The sequence below is a fragment of the Coturnix japonica genome, chromosome Z, assembly GCF_001577835.2.
Source record: "Coturnix japonica isolate 7356 chromosome Z, Coturnix japonica 2.1, whole genome shotgun sequence".
Taxonomy (NCBI): Eukaryota; Metazoa; Chordata; class Aves; order Galliformes; family Phasianidae; genus Coturnix; species Coturnix japonica.
In genome coordinates, this window is record NC_029547.1 from 63417935 (window position 1) to 63433908 (window position 15974).

Sequence of the window (15974 nt, forward strand, 5' to 3'; positions counted from 1 at the left end):
GTTTTGTCCTTTTTAGCATCCTGTCAGGCTTTGTTCCCTGCTGAGGTGTGTTCTAGGAGGAAGCATATGCAGACATGGGAAGAAACTTTGCAGTGTTTACAGTGAATGAGGAGCACAGTTTTGATTCCTGCTTTCTCTTAGGGTGAAATTTGCTGCTAACAGGACTCTTAAAAAATCAAAATATGAGCTGAACTGCTGCAATCTATGGCATATTAAGCTAAACAGTCTTTATTTCCTCTACTTAACAGCCATGCTGTTTGTAAGTAACTTGTTAGCTGCTATATAAGCTCCTTAATCAACCTTGCCCCATGTGGATGTACACTTTGTTATTTTGAGTGAGGAAAAATATCATCAATGTGTGCCTACTGATGCATTTTACATGTTATTGTTTTGAAGCACATTAAAGCCTTACGTTTGCTGCTTTTGATGTTCTGCTTTGATGCTTACATTCTCTGCTGCTTCCAACAGAAATACGTAGGTTGGAAGGGAACAGAAACAATTTTATTCTGAATTCACACTTGCACTGGTCTTGCATGTAAACATGTGCCTACAGATAGATATAATGTGGTGTACGCATTCTTCTGCATTGATATAGAAGCAGTATCATGCAGTAAGTATGGGAAATCATGCGGTAAATATGGGAAAGTTCTATCTGTGGTGGTTTTCCATACATTTATAAAGTACCAGAATAAAATGGTAGTGTACATATTTATATTATCACAGGATCTAGCAGCTCTTGGCAATAGCTCTGAAAATTAATCTGATTAACCTTGTGTGCAGCAGCATACAAACCAGTAAACGAATGATTGCTAATCTGTAGCTGTCTGCCTTCTGCGAGGACAAGCAAACCAGGTAAGCTGTGTAGCTCTTTCAGTCTTAGTGCCCTCGTCTTGAAGGGGAAAAGAAGCCTATTATTCACATGTATGTAGGTTATTTTTCCTGTTTTGCCCTAAGTGTATGAAATTTTACGTTTCCTATTCTTTGTAACCGGCATCCAAAACTGATGAGGAACACAGAGGATTTTGTAGGAAACTTCATATAAAATTGGATACATTAGGGTAACCGGAATGACCTGAAAGCTCAACATTTTGGCTTCTGAATTTTATGACAATAAAATAAAAAAATAAGATTTTTTTTTTAATTTTAATTTTTATGTTTTTAAATTCTTATGTTTTTATGTGCATATGGGTTGGCGGGGAGAGGGAGAGATTCACAGAATCACATAATGGCCTGGGCTGGAAGGGACCTCAAGGACCATCAAGCTCCAACCCTCCTGCCACAGGCAGGGCCACCAGCCTCAACATCTCATACCAGACCAGGCTGCTCATGGTCCCATCCAACCTGGGCCTTGAACACCTCCAGGGACGGGGCATCCACAGCCTCTCTGTGGATGTGCAGCATCCAGCACATCACCACACTCATAGTAAAGAACTTCCCCTGATATCCAACCTAAATCTTCCGTTCTTCAACTCAAAACCATTTCCAATTGTCCAGTTGTTCTGCAAAAGTTATTTGTTCTGCTCCTTCCTTTTTTTTTTTTTTTTCCTAGCTATAGTATATCACAGAGTAGAACTGTAGCTTCTGATTTATTTTTTTGCCCTGAACTCATCTTTTCTTTTACCCTTTCTTCAAATGTTTATTTTCATTTTAGAATATCTTATTTGTTTTTTTATTTTTGCACTATTTAATTTCCATTCCTGTATTACCTCACTGGCTTCTCAATGCTGTTCTCTGCTTTGGTTTCCTCTATTGATTTCACAGGTGGCTTTCTCTTTTCTCTGTATCTGATTTTCTCTGATTATCTATAGTTGTATCTTACCCAAATACGGAAAACTTACAAATATCTATTGGAATAGAATGAGAGGTCATAATTTTTTTACATGTTCTGTTTTTCTGACGTGTTCTGGTTTGACTGCTAAGCTTGAGATTAAAATTCTTGTCTTGACTTTCATGTGCTGCAGATACTATTGCAAGCTTTTCTTTGACCTTGACAAATATAAATCTTTTCCCATGAAAACCTATTGAAAATCCTACAGACCAACAGTTTTCACAGCTTATTGAACTACTTGGTTCTGATTGTTTGACAAGTCAGGATGCCATCTCCTGTTGTCAGACTGAAAATTAACTTGTTGCTTTTACAGTTTTTCTTTGTCTGATGTCCTGTCATCCCCTGCACTCTTGAAATGTGTCCTCACGCCTCCTTTTACCCAAAGACATCTGTTTCTTTTTGATTATTTCTCAGATTTTTTCCATAAATCTATTCAGACTTGTTTTAATTTTCCTGGAAACAATTGCAGAGTTAATTAGCCTCTGCTTCATCCATCCTGAAAAATCAATTTGCCATAAATTTTATATGTGCATACAGAATTAAGTCAGGCTCCTGATAAAGTATTCAGTGTTTCTGATCTCTATTATTATTATATGTTTCTTTCTTCTTTCCTTAATCCATTTTGCATCAGGTTTGTTAATCCTTTGATAGGGGATTAGCTCACTTCAGTTTTGTTTTTACAGTTTTTCTGAGGTCTAATCTCAAATGGTAAGAGTTTTCATTGCTTGAATATTGTAAATTATTGCTTAAGAATTTATACCTGCAGCTTGTAAATGCAGTTGTACTGTGTGTGTATTTGCTATGCTAGTTTACAAGGTAGATTTTTTAGTGTATCTTGTGTGAGGTTTTCTAAGTATGCTACTTGGAAATATTTTTTTTGCTGATTTTTTTGAAAAATGGCCTATAAGAAAGGGCATAGGCTGTTTCTCCAATGTCCCAACATTCTGACTTGGGAACTACTAGCAGTAAGATGAAATGTATGTAAACATCTTTTGGTGAAGCCCATTTCTTGTGAGTTATGTTTGGTCTGAGAGGACTCCAGAAAGGAAAGACTATCAGACTGCAAGTGGATTGGTAAGGTTGTGTGATAGCAATGATTAAGGAGATAAAATGAATCCATTCTACCTGTTTGTTCAAAATGCTGGCACACTTGAAGGAAAGACCAAATCCTAAAGTATCCTCTCTGAATATGTTCAGTAATAAGTTAGCAGATCTAAATTTCAGACATTTTATATGCTGTAATGAATGATTGCTAACAGGAAAACCAATTCAAATATCTCTGCCTCTACCACCGTGTTGTTTATGAGAAAGAGCAATTGCATGTTTATTTACACTGCTCTCAGAAATCAAGCTGCAGTAATATCCAGTATGTTCTGTACTGTATAGGTGCTTGCTTTGCTACAGTGCAGTAATTCTGGCCAGAAATGAATTGGGCCTCTTCAAGCAGCGTTCAAGTGATAAAAAGCGACTTATTTCTGTCAGTTTTATAAAGCTGTTTCTGTTAATTACGTGCTGTAGATGTGGTAATTTTTCATGCTTGTTGACCATAAAAATACTCTTCCAGAATCAAATAATGAAGACCTACCACTTATCAAATAATTAAAAGCTATTTATAAGACACGTTTCTTTTTTCATTCAAGTAGACTTTCTTATTAGGCTTTTTTCACGTGCTTCAATGTATCTACTAAACTAGATTTTCTGCTTCTCTTCTTAATCTCAGTCATCAAGTAGATGCTGTTAGAGATTTCAATTTATTGCCTCTTTACTTCTGAAACTGTACTTGACCGTATCAAATTTTAGATTCCTCAGTCTAGTTTGGATAAAAATTTTTCTAGCTTCTTTGCCTTGAATGCTGCAAGCCTTCAGCTTGGCAGTCAGTGCACAGCTGCTCTGCTCTGCTGCTCCTTCCCCTTCACCCTCTTCCCCTACTCTACCACAGGCTCTCCGTGGGCTGCAAGACACGATCATAATGACCAATGCCCATGTCTCTCTTGCTTTGTAATAATGATGTAACTGTCCTTGTTAACCTTCACAGAATGATTCCTTTGGGCCTATCCCAACAAAAAACTTTGTGAATTAGGGATGAAATTTGAACTGAACTTTATTTTTGCACAATGGATGAAAAGCAGAAGTTATCTAGCATTAGTAATGTTTCATTTGGAAAATCATTTGTCATGGACTCTTCTTATGAATAGTGAAGTAAGTTGCATTAACCCAGGCTACAGAGGAGAAACAGGTGCATTAACTTCATGCAAAACTTGCAATCTTTGTAGAGAAACATTTGTAAGTGCCATTTGTTTAAAGGAATGTGGCACTTCTAACTGTGTTAATTCTGGCTGCCATTTAAAATACGTGCTTTTCTTCCTGAGCTTTAGTTCCAGATTTGTTTGGATATTTTTTGCTGTATTGAGAAGCCATGCTGTGAATACTTTGTTCAGTTTTCTGCTTTGTTTACTGGTCGTATACTGGGCTAGGATTTGATAAAGTGAGGGCTTTTAAAGTATATATGCTTAACATGCTAAAATATTGCTCACAAGCAATACAGATGTCAAAGAAAAATACTTAACAGAAGTTTTATAGCCTTGTGGAGGAGGGTTGGGTGAGAAACCCTGTTACGGAAATTAAGGTATTTCAAAATGCTCATGGGTGGCTGGATTGTGTTATATAAAAGGCATATGAGACCGCACAACACCTGGAAAAGGCTGCTAGCATTACTGCAGTTTCTCTGGCTGCCTTTCTGACCAATTCCCACGTACTGCTTGACAGAGGATTAGACTTTAGTCTGTATGTGTTTGTTGTGCAGAAGGAAATTGATTTGGTTTATGGCTACAGTGTCTAGTAATATCAGGTACTGGTCTGTGTGATACAAACCCCCCCCCCCCCCCAAGCAGAGCCAAGGTGATGGCTCTGCTTTCTACTTCTTGTCAGGATGTTACCTTTGGCTGCCATTCCATTTGTTGTCAAAAGTAATCTGCCAACATTAGCATACGGGACAGCAGAGGTGACAATTAATAGCATATTCTCACAGTTTACATGTTGTGGGTACTGTTAGGTCTGGGGGATTGAGTCTAAATATTCACCTCTGTTATAATGCAAAGAGCATTGCATCAATTAAAGGCATTGCTTGTACAAAAACTCAGCTGTCATTTTGGTCCAGTGAAGGGAGGAAGGAAATAATTTCTTCTCATTAGGCTTCTATCCTCTATATTGGTATGTTTTTCTTTTCAGTGTTTGAATAGATATACTTCAAGTAACTGAATAAGTATCAAGAATAGAAAATAAGGTTTTTAGTGGATGTGTTGATTTTCTATTCTTGCAGTGTTTATAGTGTATATGGGTAGTGAATACCATGATGGTGCAAACACTGAGATAAGTGCATTTTAATTAAAAATGAAAGCTAAACTCATGTTTTAGTAATTATCTTCATACCTTCCATACTGCTTCTGTGTAATGCAGCAAGAGCTGAAAACATTTCAGAAATAAGGGAAACCGTAAATAGAAAAGTATCTTTTTAAGGTGAGAGAAGTAGATAACACTAGTTAGAAAACCAATTTGATGATTTGATTGACGGCATGAACAAGTCCAGATTATATTAGCAACTAAACACCACTTACCCTTCAAAAAAATTAGCATATAATTTACGAAAACATCAATTTTCTATTTTTCTCTTATTCTTCAGTATTGATTCTGAAGGACAGTGTCTTAGTGTAGAGACTATAGAGACCTTATTGTTATTGATTTAACCTCCTTATGTGAATTACTGTTGATCAGTATTCCTGCAGTCTTCCAAATGCAGGAACACGGAAATGAATAAAGTCCCTTATTTGAGACCAAATTACGAGAAAAAACAGAAGTTTCTATTATCTTGATGGTTCTCAACTGACAGTATATTAGCGTATGTTCTATGATATGGCTTTTGTATGCAGCTAATGGCTGTGTTGGATTTTTGTTTATTTGTTTCATCTGTAATGCTTGCCTTTGGCATTGGCAGTGTTTAATACAGCCCCTTGAATTACAACTACCTACAGATATTACAATTCAAAAAAATTGAGTATAGAAGTGTAATAAAGACGTTTATGATAGTAATACTAGATTATTACAAGTTAAAAGTGTTTAATTTAAACATCTCAAGACCGTGCATCCCAGGAATAATGAAACATTATTTATCTCAAGTATGGTCATGAGAATATATAAATCTCTTATGACAGAGTGGTTGGATACACTTCAAATACAAGTGAAATATCTGAATGTTTCTGCTTAGCAGAGATTTTTGTCACAGCCCGCAATGCATGTTGCATACTAAAAGTAAGGCTGAGTGGTGGTTTCCATGAAAAGCAAGTGCTGCAAATGTTTCTCTTAAAAAGTTAAAGACCATAGTATTACCTTAAACACCCTTTTTTTTCAACATCACATCATCTTAATGAACTTTACGTTAGCAGTTTAACATGGAACGACAAAGAAAATTTAAGACAAAGAAAATTAGATATATTTTTAGGAAGGGATGATCTTTAGGTTGGTTTACTTTTTAATTATTATAGAAATATGTTGACAGGAATGAATTGGAACGCCATAACTTTAAATAATAAAAAAAAAATACTCATGAATTTCAGCATATTCAAAACTTCACAAACTGCTGATGAAGTCTCAAAAGCTAGTAACACACAGAAATACAAAAAGCACAGCAGTGAATTTATGGAGTGTCATCAAGCATACGTACAAGATATTCCTCCAGCATAGTTTCATTACTTAAAACCACTATATTTAGGAATAAATCAAATGAAAGACCCAATACTGGAACTGGATATTTATGATATATAGCTGTAAAGTTGTCAAAACAGGGCTGGAAAGATGCTGAGAATGCTGCTGTTCCACATGTGTGGAATGAAAGCTGCTGTTTATAGGTATGCAGACGAATGCGTTATTTTTTTTCTCTACTTTAAATTAACTTGCTTATTTTTAACCTGAATTTGATGTTACCTGTTTAGACTTACGCTGTACTATTGTAACCATTCTTACCTGAGTAAGTGTTCTCTGTCTCTTAATTCATATTTATTTATGCTTCTTGTGCTTCATACAGATTTGACATGAGTAGTTGTGTACTCACTGTGTTTCTTTTTCATCCCTTGCCTTTCATCCTCTTAGTTTGTGTTTCTTTGTTCTGTGGGAATAGTAACTCTTTATTTTATCCTGCCTTCAAGCTTTGTGTCAGTCTTGTTCACCAGTTCCGTGAATACCTCTTTTTTTAATTTGACATTGTTTTGCTTTCATTTTGTTGTTCTTCATTTGGAAAATGTGTTGGAGAGTGCCTAGTAGATTTAGCAATGCAGAAATGATTAGAAAAGGAAAACCTTCAGACAACTTGGAATTCAAGATGCTTTTTATGCTCTTATTCTTTTCCCAAGTTAATAAACTAGTTATCATTTTCATTCTGCTAGGAGTTACTACATTCTTTTGCAGGCTTTTAAAATGCTTGGGAGGAACAGCTGTTGAATATATATATATATATATTTTCATTTATAACAACATTTCTTTTTTCCCTTCTGATTGATAGAGTTTTAAATTCCTTAAAAAAATCAGCCTCTGATCTGTAGGAAGAGAAATGCTTCTTGTTTAGAAATTCAGCTTTCTAGTCTTCTCTAATCTAGTCTTCTCTAGATTTGGTAGCTGCAAAGCATCTGCCATCAGCCTGTTAACTCTTCTGATTGAAGTGGAAGATACAATTTAAGTCCCCATTAATTCTCTGAAGTTAGCTACACTTCACATTAAGAAAGGATTGTATAGAAGTACTACAGATATGTCCAGGATAAAAGGTGTTGGAATATGATGTAGCTTTGTCTGTCACACTGGCCAGCAGCCCCATTGCACTGTACTCCTTTCTTCCTCTACCATTCTAACCTCCTGGGCTAATTGTGGAGGACCCTACCATGCCTAGCCTTATCGTTGTCTTATGAATGTCTGCTGGTTGTAGGCTATCATCATGTCCAAGTACTGGAAGTGTTGATGTCCTGAACCAGGGTGGAAAGTGATAATTATAGGAGGAAATTATCTTGCTGAATTGCTCCAGAAATAATAAGCTATTATTTGTGGAGATGCTTAAAGAAGGCTTTGCTGTCAAGCACATGGGCCCTCTCACTCATGTCTGTAACTGCACAAACATTCCTGTTCTTCATCTATGCTGCCAAAGCTCTGTGACTTCATGGCAGACATAAAGTCGTGGTAAAAGCTGTTAAGTTCTGTATACCAAAAGACATCAAGGAAGGCAAGAAGACCCAATTTCTGTCTGTAAGCAGCTGCTGTGTGATATTCTTCCTTCCTAAACTCAGCTATTTCCTCAAAAGCTTGAGCTAGTTTATCTTGGAAACACAGCTCATCATTTTCCTGACTTTCCCCATGCTCCCATTTTATCTCTGTGTTTCCTTTGGGTTTTATTCCCCCACATTTACAAAGTAGCTATGAACCTGCTAAGTCTTTAGTGAGTGTTACCCAACTCCTTGTAGCTTTTGCCAGTTTCAAACTCTTGAAATCAGGCACGTGTCTTCCTAAGAATTTGCAAAAATGCATTTCCATTTGTAGCATAGCGCTGACCTACTTCTGTTGTGGCTCTGAGGAGACTTTCAAAGCTGGCAGATATCCTTTATTATCTCTTGAGATCCTTCAGTATTTTTAGAGTCGTCGTGAATAGAAACATCAACATTTAATGAAGTTATCTCTTATGTTTTTAATAAGCTGTAGTATTTGTCTCAAATCAGTGTTAAACATCGGAATAAATGAATAGCATTCAAAATGAAATCAGCATGAAGTCAGTATTTTAGAGTAGGACTATATGCAGGTTTTTTTGGATACAAAGCTCTGTGAAGATTAGACCTAATTCCTGGACTTTTACTTCATGTTTTTGTAAATCTAAGCATGCAAGACAAAGCTCATGTAGAAAAAAGAAGTTTATGCCTTGTGTGTGGATAAGGTTTTCAAAAGAACTCATTAAGCAAAAGCTCTATTTCAGCATTACAGTGAAATTGCTAATTTTTTGCAATTATTTCCTGTAAGATTCCTTTGCAAACATTTGACACTAGTAGAGAAAATCTCACCACAATGTATAGCAGCACTTCATGAATACTGTGTAATTAATTAGACTGTACTGCGGTGTTTACCAAAGCAAACACATCAGGAGCATATTATTGTGCAGAGGCTGTGAAAACTGATATTGGTGATATATGTGAGAGCTGCTCTGAAAGTAATGCCTCTTCTTTTATTATGTTGGCAAAGTGTCAGACAGATGTTGGTGGTACAGAAGTAGAGGTTGACCTTCCCACCAGTATTCTGTTACATTTTGTTGCTGTGTGACAGATGGCAGCAGGTACTGTTTGTGTGAACTGTAACCTGTAAAAGGTTGCATATATTTCTGAGAAGCTGTTAATATAAAATCTAAATAGCTGTAAATAGCTCTCTGTATGTGCTGATTGTCATTCTAGCATGAAATCAGTTGATCATTGAAGTCAGTGATAGCTTTTTGAAGGTACCAGTGCATCAACAGCTGTTGTTTCCCTGTGAATTGTATTACAAAGACTCAGACTTGAGATATAATGTTTGCTTTTCCTCTTGTTGTTTTCTTAAGGAGCTTTTTACTGGGTGTTCATTTTTGCTTCTGGGAATCGTAGAGTCGTAGAATTCTTAAGAGTTGAAAGTGACCTTTAAATGTTACCTAGCCTAACTCTCCTGCAGTGAACAGAGACACCTACAGCTAGATCAGGTTGCCCAGAGCCCTGTCCAGCCTCACTTTGAAAGTCTCCAGGGATGGGGCATCCACCAGTCTTAGGCAGCCTGTTCTGATGTCTCACCATCCTCACTGTAAAATATTTTTTCTTTATATCATACCTAAATCTCCCCATTTTAAGTTTTAAACAATTTCCCTTGTTCTCACCAGCCTCACCAGCATGGAGCAGAGGGGCAGGATCAGCTCCCTCACCCTGCTAGCCACATCTCTTTTGGTGCAGCCCAAGATATAGTTGGCTTTCTAGGCTGCAAAAGTGCACTGCTTTCTTTTGTTCAGCTTCCCACCCACCAGTATACTCAGGTGCCTTTTCAGCAGAGCTTTGCTCAGTTCTTTTCATCCCCCAGGTTGTATTGGTAATGGAATTGCAAGACCTTGTACTTGGCTTTGTTCAACCTCCTGAGGTTTTCCTGGGCCTACTGCTCAGCCTGTCTAGGTCTGTCTGGATGACATCCTGTCCCTTAGGCATGCTGACTGCACCCCACAGCTTGGGGTGTCATCTACAAACTTGCTGAGGGTGCACTCAACCCCACTGTGGATGACATTAATGAAGATATTAAACAGTATTGGTTATGGTTTTATATTAGTATTAAGAGAATTTTCTCCTGCTTTCAAGGCTAAACACCCATTTCAAAGTTGCTTTTTTTACTACCTAAGAGTTGTTAACTATTGGAAAGCTCTCCCAACCCTCAATTAAGGCACTTAGCACTTCTGAAGGTTTGGGCTTGCAGAACAAACATCTTAAATTAGTGAATAATTCTGTAGATTTAAACCTTCAGTACAATGTAGCCCGTAATGAGATACCCCTTGGCTGTGATTTTGTGTATGTTTCCTTAAACTGAAGTGATAATGGAAGATAGGTGAAAAAAATGATGGGCAGGTAAATTTCCACATCATTCTATTTGCCACAGACTTATCTTGTGTATTTCCTGTCGCTGTTTACACTGTTTATTTTGTAAGTAAATATTGCTACTCTTTTTATAGTGAATATTTTTTTCAGTAATTAACTATGTATTACGAAATTGTTTGCTTGGGAACTGAGTGGTCAAATATTGGTGTACTGGCTCTGAACCTATTGGTACACTGAATTCATTTCCTCTTTCATTTTTGATCTTAAGCTCTGAATCTCAGTGTCCTAGACAGAGCGATTGCATTGGAACCAAATACTGATAAAACTCTGTTTTCATATATGTCCCCAGAGATTGATAATTGGTTGCACAGGTCAGAAGTGCACCTACTATATATTGACTCAAAAATCGTTATTATACATTGCTTTTTTCCCTATCTTTAAGACAAGTAAAATACAGTCTTACTTACTAGCTTTTTCTCAGATTCTCCTTTGCTGTCTGTAGGTGTTTGTTTAAGATGTCCAATGTGATACTTAAATAATAATGCTTCTCATAGATTTTATAAACTAACTTACAGTAGTGTCTTGTAAAAACTGAAGGAATTTCTGTGTATATTAACACTTAATGGAAAATAGATTAGAATTTTTTTTCTTGAAGTGTTGGAAAGAGAGATTAGTAACTGAGTGATAGACTTTAGAAGAGACTAATAGGGTTTAGTAATATAGAATATCTGGATGTACATGTTTGTCATGGACACTTGCAGTAATTATTGTTTCCTTCTGTGTGTGCACTGAAGGTATCCTGAGCTAGCAGCTGTATGCAGAAATCCCAGTACTCTTATTTTGTATCCTGGAGCTGAAGCAACCAATTTGGAAGAAGTCACTGTGATGTCTTCTAGCCCACCGGTTATGATCATAATTGATGGAACATGGAGCCAGGCTAAAGATATATTTTACAAAAATTCTCTCTTCCGATTTCCCAAGCAGGTAAGTTATAATATGTAAATTAAAGATGTGTGTATAATAGACGTTTACATTCTGACCATCTCAGAAGTAGTATTTTAGTTAAGGAAATTAATGAAAATCTTTTCCTTTTCAGTTGGAGCCAGCTGATAAAGAGAACGCTGAAAAAAAGTGTCAGCTTATGAGAAAGTTGAATTGACTTTGAGTATTTTTCATTGCGCTGGCAGAAAAGGTGAAAGTCGAAGTTTATAGTCTTATGAAAGCCTCACAGTCGTATTCACAAACTTGCTTTCCACTGCATTAAAAGCTATTGATGTTGTATGCTGTGTTTTTGCAATTATTGCAGCTCTCCCTGCCTACATGAAAATACCATTGATATTAGTGTAATAACATTAATGGGCATGTGTTCTTTTTGATGCATTCATAAAAGTTATAGAACTTGTTTTATAGGAGATATCTGAGTGTGGCTTTAACACAGCAGTCCTGAATGTAAGTTTTGAAAGTAAAACTTAGATCTTGTCTAACTGAGTCATTGACATTGGGGATTGAATTTCTCCTATTATTAGACTGAACTCATTTATATTCATGCTATGTGAACACAGTAGGTGGCACTTCATTTTGTATAACAGTGATTCCTCTGGGTTAAACACCTGAATTTAGGAATAGATTTTAGAATTTTAGAAATGGATTTTCTACAAAAAGATCCCATTATGCTTGTTTGTAGTTTTTGTATGCTGCACATCATTCATAATAAGGAACTTCTAAATCTGGAAGCTTGAAAATTTTAGTCATTTGATTGATTGTAAGTTTTTGAAAGGAAACATGACTTTTATTTTTATTTTTTATTGAGTTTTGTCATGTGCTTGTCAATGGAGCATGCTGAAACTGGTCAAACTTTGTTTCTGCTGTGATTGCATCTTCTCTGTAATACCATAGGTTTTAATTTGTTTGGAATTCAGATTGATGCCTGAAGGTCAGTGGTACCATTGCTTTAGGATTCCTTTTCTGTTCATTCAAGACCTACAAGGTGTTCATACAAGATACTTGATTTTGTTCCTTACCAGCTACCTCACATTCGTACTGAAACAGAAATAGTGAGATGGAGCACCTATACCCTGGAGAGTTTAATGGCCTTTGGCCCTCTGTAATGAAAAGATGCACAGCAGCTTGAGCTGTCAAAGGCAATGCACAAAGCCCTTGTGTAAGACTTGTCTCAGTCTTTGTTCTAGTTCATAGCTTGGGTGCAGCTTCTTGTTTATTGCCCTTTTTTGAAACTTCTGTGTAGTGCAGGATTTTCATCTGAATTCTTGTGTGAGTGCTTTGAAGTATTTGATTCATCAGCTAGCTCAATTTGGATATCTGAAGTCACATGTAGGAGTGGTTTTTCTACAGATCGAAACAGGAGGCAGTGTTTTGTCCTTATCTTGGTTTCTTGTAGATAGTATAGTGTCTGCAAGATGTTTCTTCCTGTAAATCATTATAATAGTGCCGCTAGAGGAATGTATATTGTATACTCGAATATTGCACACTGGGTTAAATTGTGTTTTTCCTTTTTATGTACTTCCATTAGAACAGGACTATTTGTCCAATTGAGCCTTTTTCCTCTCTTTCTTTCAGGAATGTTATTAAAAGTATATTGTGAAAAAGGGTTAATATTGACATTTTTACTAACAGAAAACATTTCATTGTTGGATCACCTTTTCATCAGTGCAAATGTAACTAACTCTTCTGGGGCAAGAGAGGCAATATGAAAAGTTATAAAAATCCAAGCCCCTGTTGACTCTAATGTTTGAATAGATTAATGGAATACTGTTTTTCAGCATGCTGCTAATTAAAAAAAAAGAAAAACCTAGTACTGTAACTACTTAAGTTATAAATAATTTACTTTAGGTGATGAAATCTGTTTGTTATCAAATAAGGGAATTGCTTTTAAGCTCTTAGCAATCAAGCTATATTAGTGTAAGTGAAATGGAAGAGTAGGTTCTTGGTCTTAGTCCAATTGTTTTGGCTTTCAGAAGAAGATGGAATCTGGAGCTAGGAACTTATGGGATTCATTTCAATGTATTTCAATTTAACTGCAGCTCTATGAATAGATTTTATGGAATTTATTTCACTGCAATTCATTTCAAATTCTGCAGATCATTTGTCTTACGCTGGCATACCTGATCACTGATACGTGACTTGCCTTTAAGTTCAGAAATGTTTTCGTGCATAATTCCTGTAGCTGGAAGCTACCAAATTTGCCAGAGGAGTCAGACATCAATAATCATAATGCTCTAAAGTGGCTGTTTAACAGTTCAAAAAGTATTCCTGAAAATACACGTTTCACAGCCTATTTATGTCACTAATTATTCCTGTGCTGTTGCTTTTCATTTTTCATTTTTTTCAGATGGGAGAAATGCTATTCAGGGTGACCTAGACAGGCTTGAGCAGTGGGCCAAAAGGAACAGCCTGAAGTTCAACAAAGCTGAGTGCAAAGTCTTGCACCTGGGTTGCAGGAGCCCCCACGGTCAATATATTCTGCTGGAGGAATAGATAGAGCACAGCCAAAATGGACTTTGGGGTCCTGGTGGATGGCAGGCTGAGCATGAGCCAGCAATGTGTCCTCATAGCCCAGAAAGCCAGCTGAATTCTGAGCTGCATCAAAAAGCAGCATGTTCAGCAGGGTGAGGGAGCTGATCCTGCCCTTCTGCTCTGTGCTGGTGAGGCCTCACCTGGAGCACTGCATCCAGATGTGGAGTCCTCAGTGCAGCAGAGATGTGGATCTATTGGAGTGCATCCAGAGGAGGATTCCAGGGATATAGTGTTTTCCCTATGAGGACAGGCTGGGTTGAGATTATTCAGCTTGGAGAAGAGAAGACCGGGGAGGCCTGATAGCGCTCTTTCAGTATCTAAAAGGAGGGTATAAGAAAGAAAGGGACAGACTCTTCAGCAGGTTCTGTTGTGACAGGACAAGGAGAAATCCCCTAAAAAGGGGGAGATTTAAAATGGGTATAGGAAAGGTTTTTTTACAGGAAGGGTAGTGAAGCAGTGAAACACGTTGTACAGAGGGCTGGGAGATGCTGTGAGTCTGGACACATTCAAGGTCAGGCTGAACCAAGCTCTGAGAACCTTGATCTAGCTGTTCTTTGTAGTGGAATTGGATTAGATGACCTTTAATGTTTCCTTCCAACCCAAGAGAGTATATGCTTCTATGAGTCTCTGAAATAGATTAATATCTTGAAAAGTAAGATCTGATGGTTACAGTTGAACTATAATTCAAGCCCAGTATTCCACAATAAATCTTTCATATTAATTTGTAGTGTCCCTTACTTGTCGGTATAGCTTGGATGTTTAAGGTAGCCTTCCTTTTCACTTCCATTCTCTTATGTCCTTGTTGCTGGCAGAACTTCCAATCAATGGCTGTATGTGAGAGAGGCAGTAGAAGTGTATCACACATTTTCTTAAGTGTTGATTTATTCACTCAGTCATTTTAGAACTGGCTTTTCTTCTGTTCTGTCATTCAGCTTTCTTGGAAGGTCTATGATTTGTGTTTGTATATGCCTATATATATATGTGTGTGCCCCTATAATAGATATTGTTTTAGGTGGTATTTTTGTTGTTGTTGTTGTTTGGTTGTTTTTTTTTCTTTTAATAGAAATTGGAAGGGATCACTCAAGTTCATCTAGTCCAACTCCTCTGCTAAAGCAGGTTCTCTACAGTTTATCCTTGCTGCATCTCTGCATGCCCTGAAAGTTCCTGTATTCATATCAAGTGCCCATGCTCGTTTTCTGTGTTCAGTAAACTTTCTTCTCACATTTGAATTTTTGCATGAGTTCCTTGCTCTTTCATGCAGGACTCCTGTCACCCTTGCCTGATTTCTTCCTCTTAGGGATGCACCCATCTTGAGGTTGGAGAAAATGGTGTTTGGATGTTAACCAACTCTCTTGGGCACCATTATCTCCTAGTGCTCTAACTCATGGTATACCACCAAGTCTGTCCTTGTAGAGATCAAAGTTGGCTCACCAGAAGTCCAGGATTGTTATCCTACTTACTGCCTTGCATGAGATTCTGAGCTCCACTGTCTCATGGTCACTGGTCCCAAGGCTGCTCCCAGCCTTCACATCCCTGTGTCCATTCCTTGTTACTGAGAACAAGGTCAAGCAGCACCCCTATACCTTGTCAGCTCCACCACCACTTGTATCATAAAGTTATCTTCTGTAGACTGCAGGAACTTGCTGGACTTTATCTGCCTGGTTGTATTGCTTTGCCAGCAAATATGAATGTGGTTAAAGTCCCCCATGTGTTTGGTATCATAAGACTGCTTCCAGATGAAGGCTTTATCAGCTTCCTCCTCCTGATTGGGCAGCCTGTAGTAAACACCCACAATGTAACCCACACTGGCCTGCCATTAAGCTCTCCACTCATTCATGGAGCTCAATACATTCCAGCTGTTCTCTCACATAAAGAGCACTTCACTGCCTTGCCACGCTGGCCTGCCTTTCCTATATATTATACAGCCACCCAAGACAGTGTTCCAGTCATGTGAGCTGTTTCACCATGTAACTTCTAGCTCTGCCTGTCCATAG

At 37.4% G+C, this 15974-nt stretch overlaps 1 protein-coding gene across 1 annotated transcript in view; it reads left to right on the plus strand.

Annotated features, from left to right (window-relative positions):
* The window catches only part of DTWD2 (DTW domain containing 2), a 57997-nt gene that overhangs the window by 23207 nt on the left and 18816 nt on the right, over nucleotides 1–15974 (plus strand). Inside the window, exon 4 of the mRNA XM_015850002.2 lies at nucleotides 11241–11430. Within this exon, the coding sequence (XP_015705488.1) occupies nucleotides 11241–11430 (190 nt within the window). The remainder of the gene's footprint in view (nucleotides 1–11240; nucleotides 11431–15974) is intronic.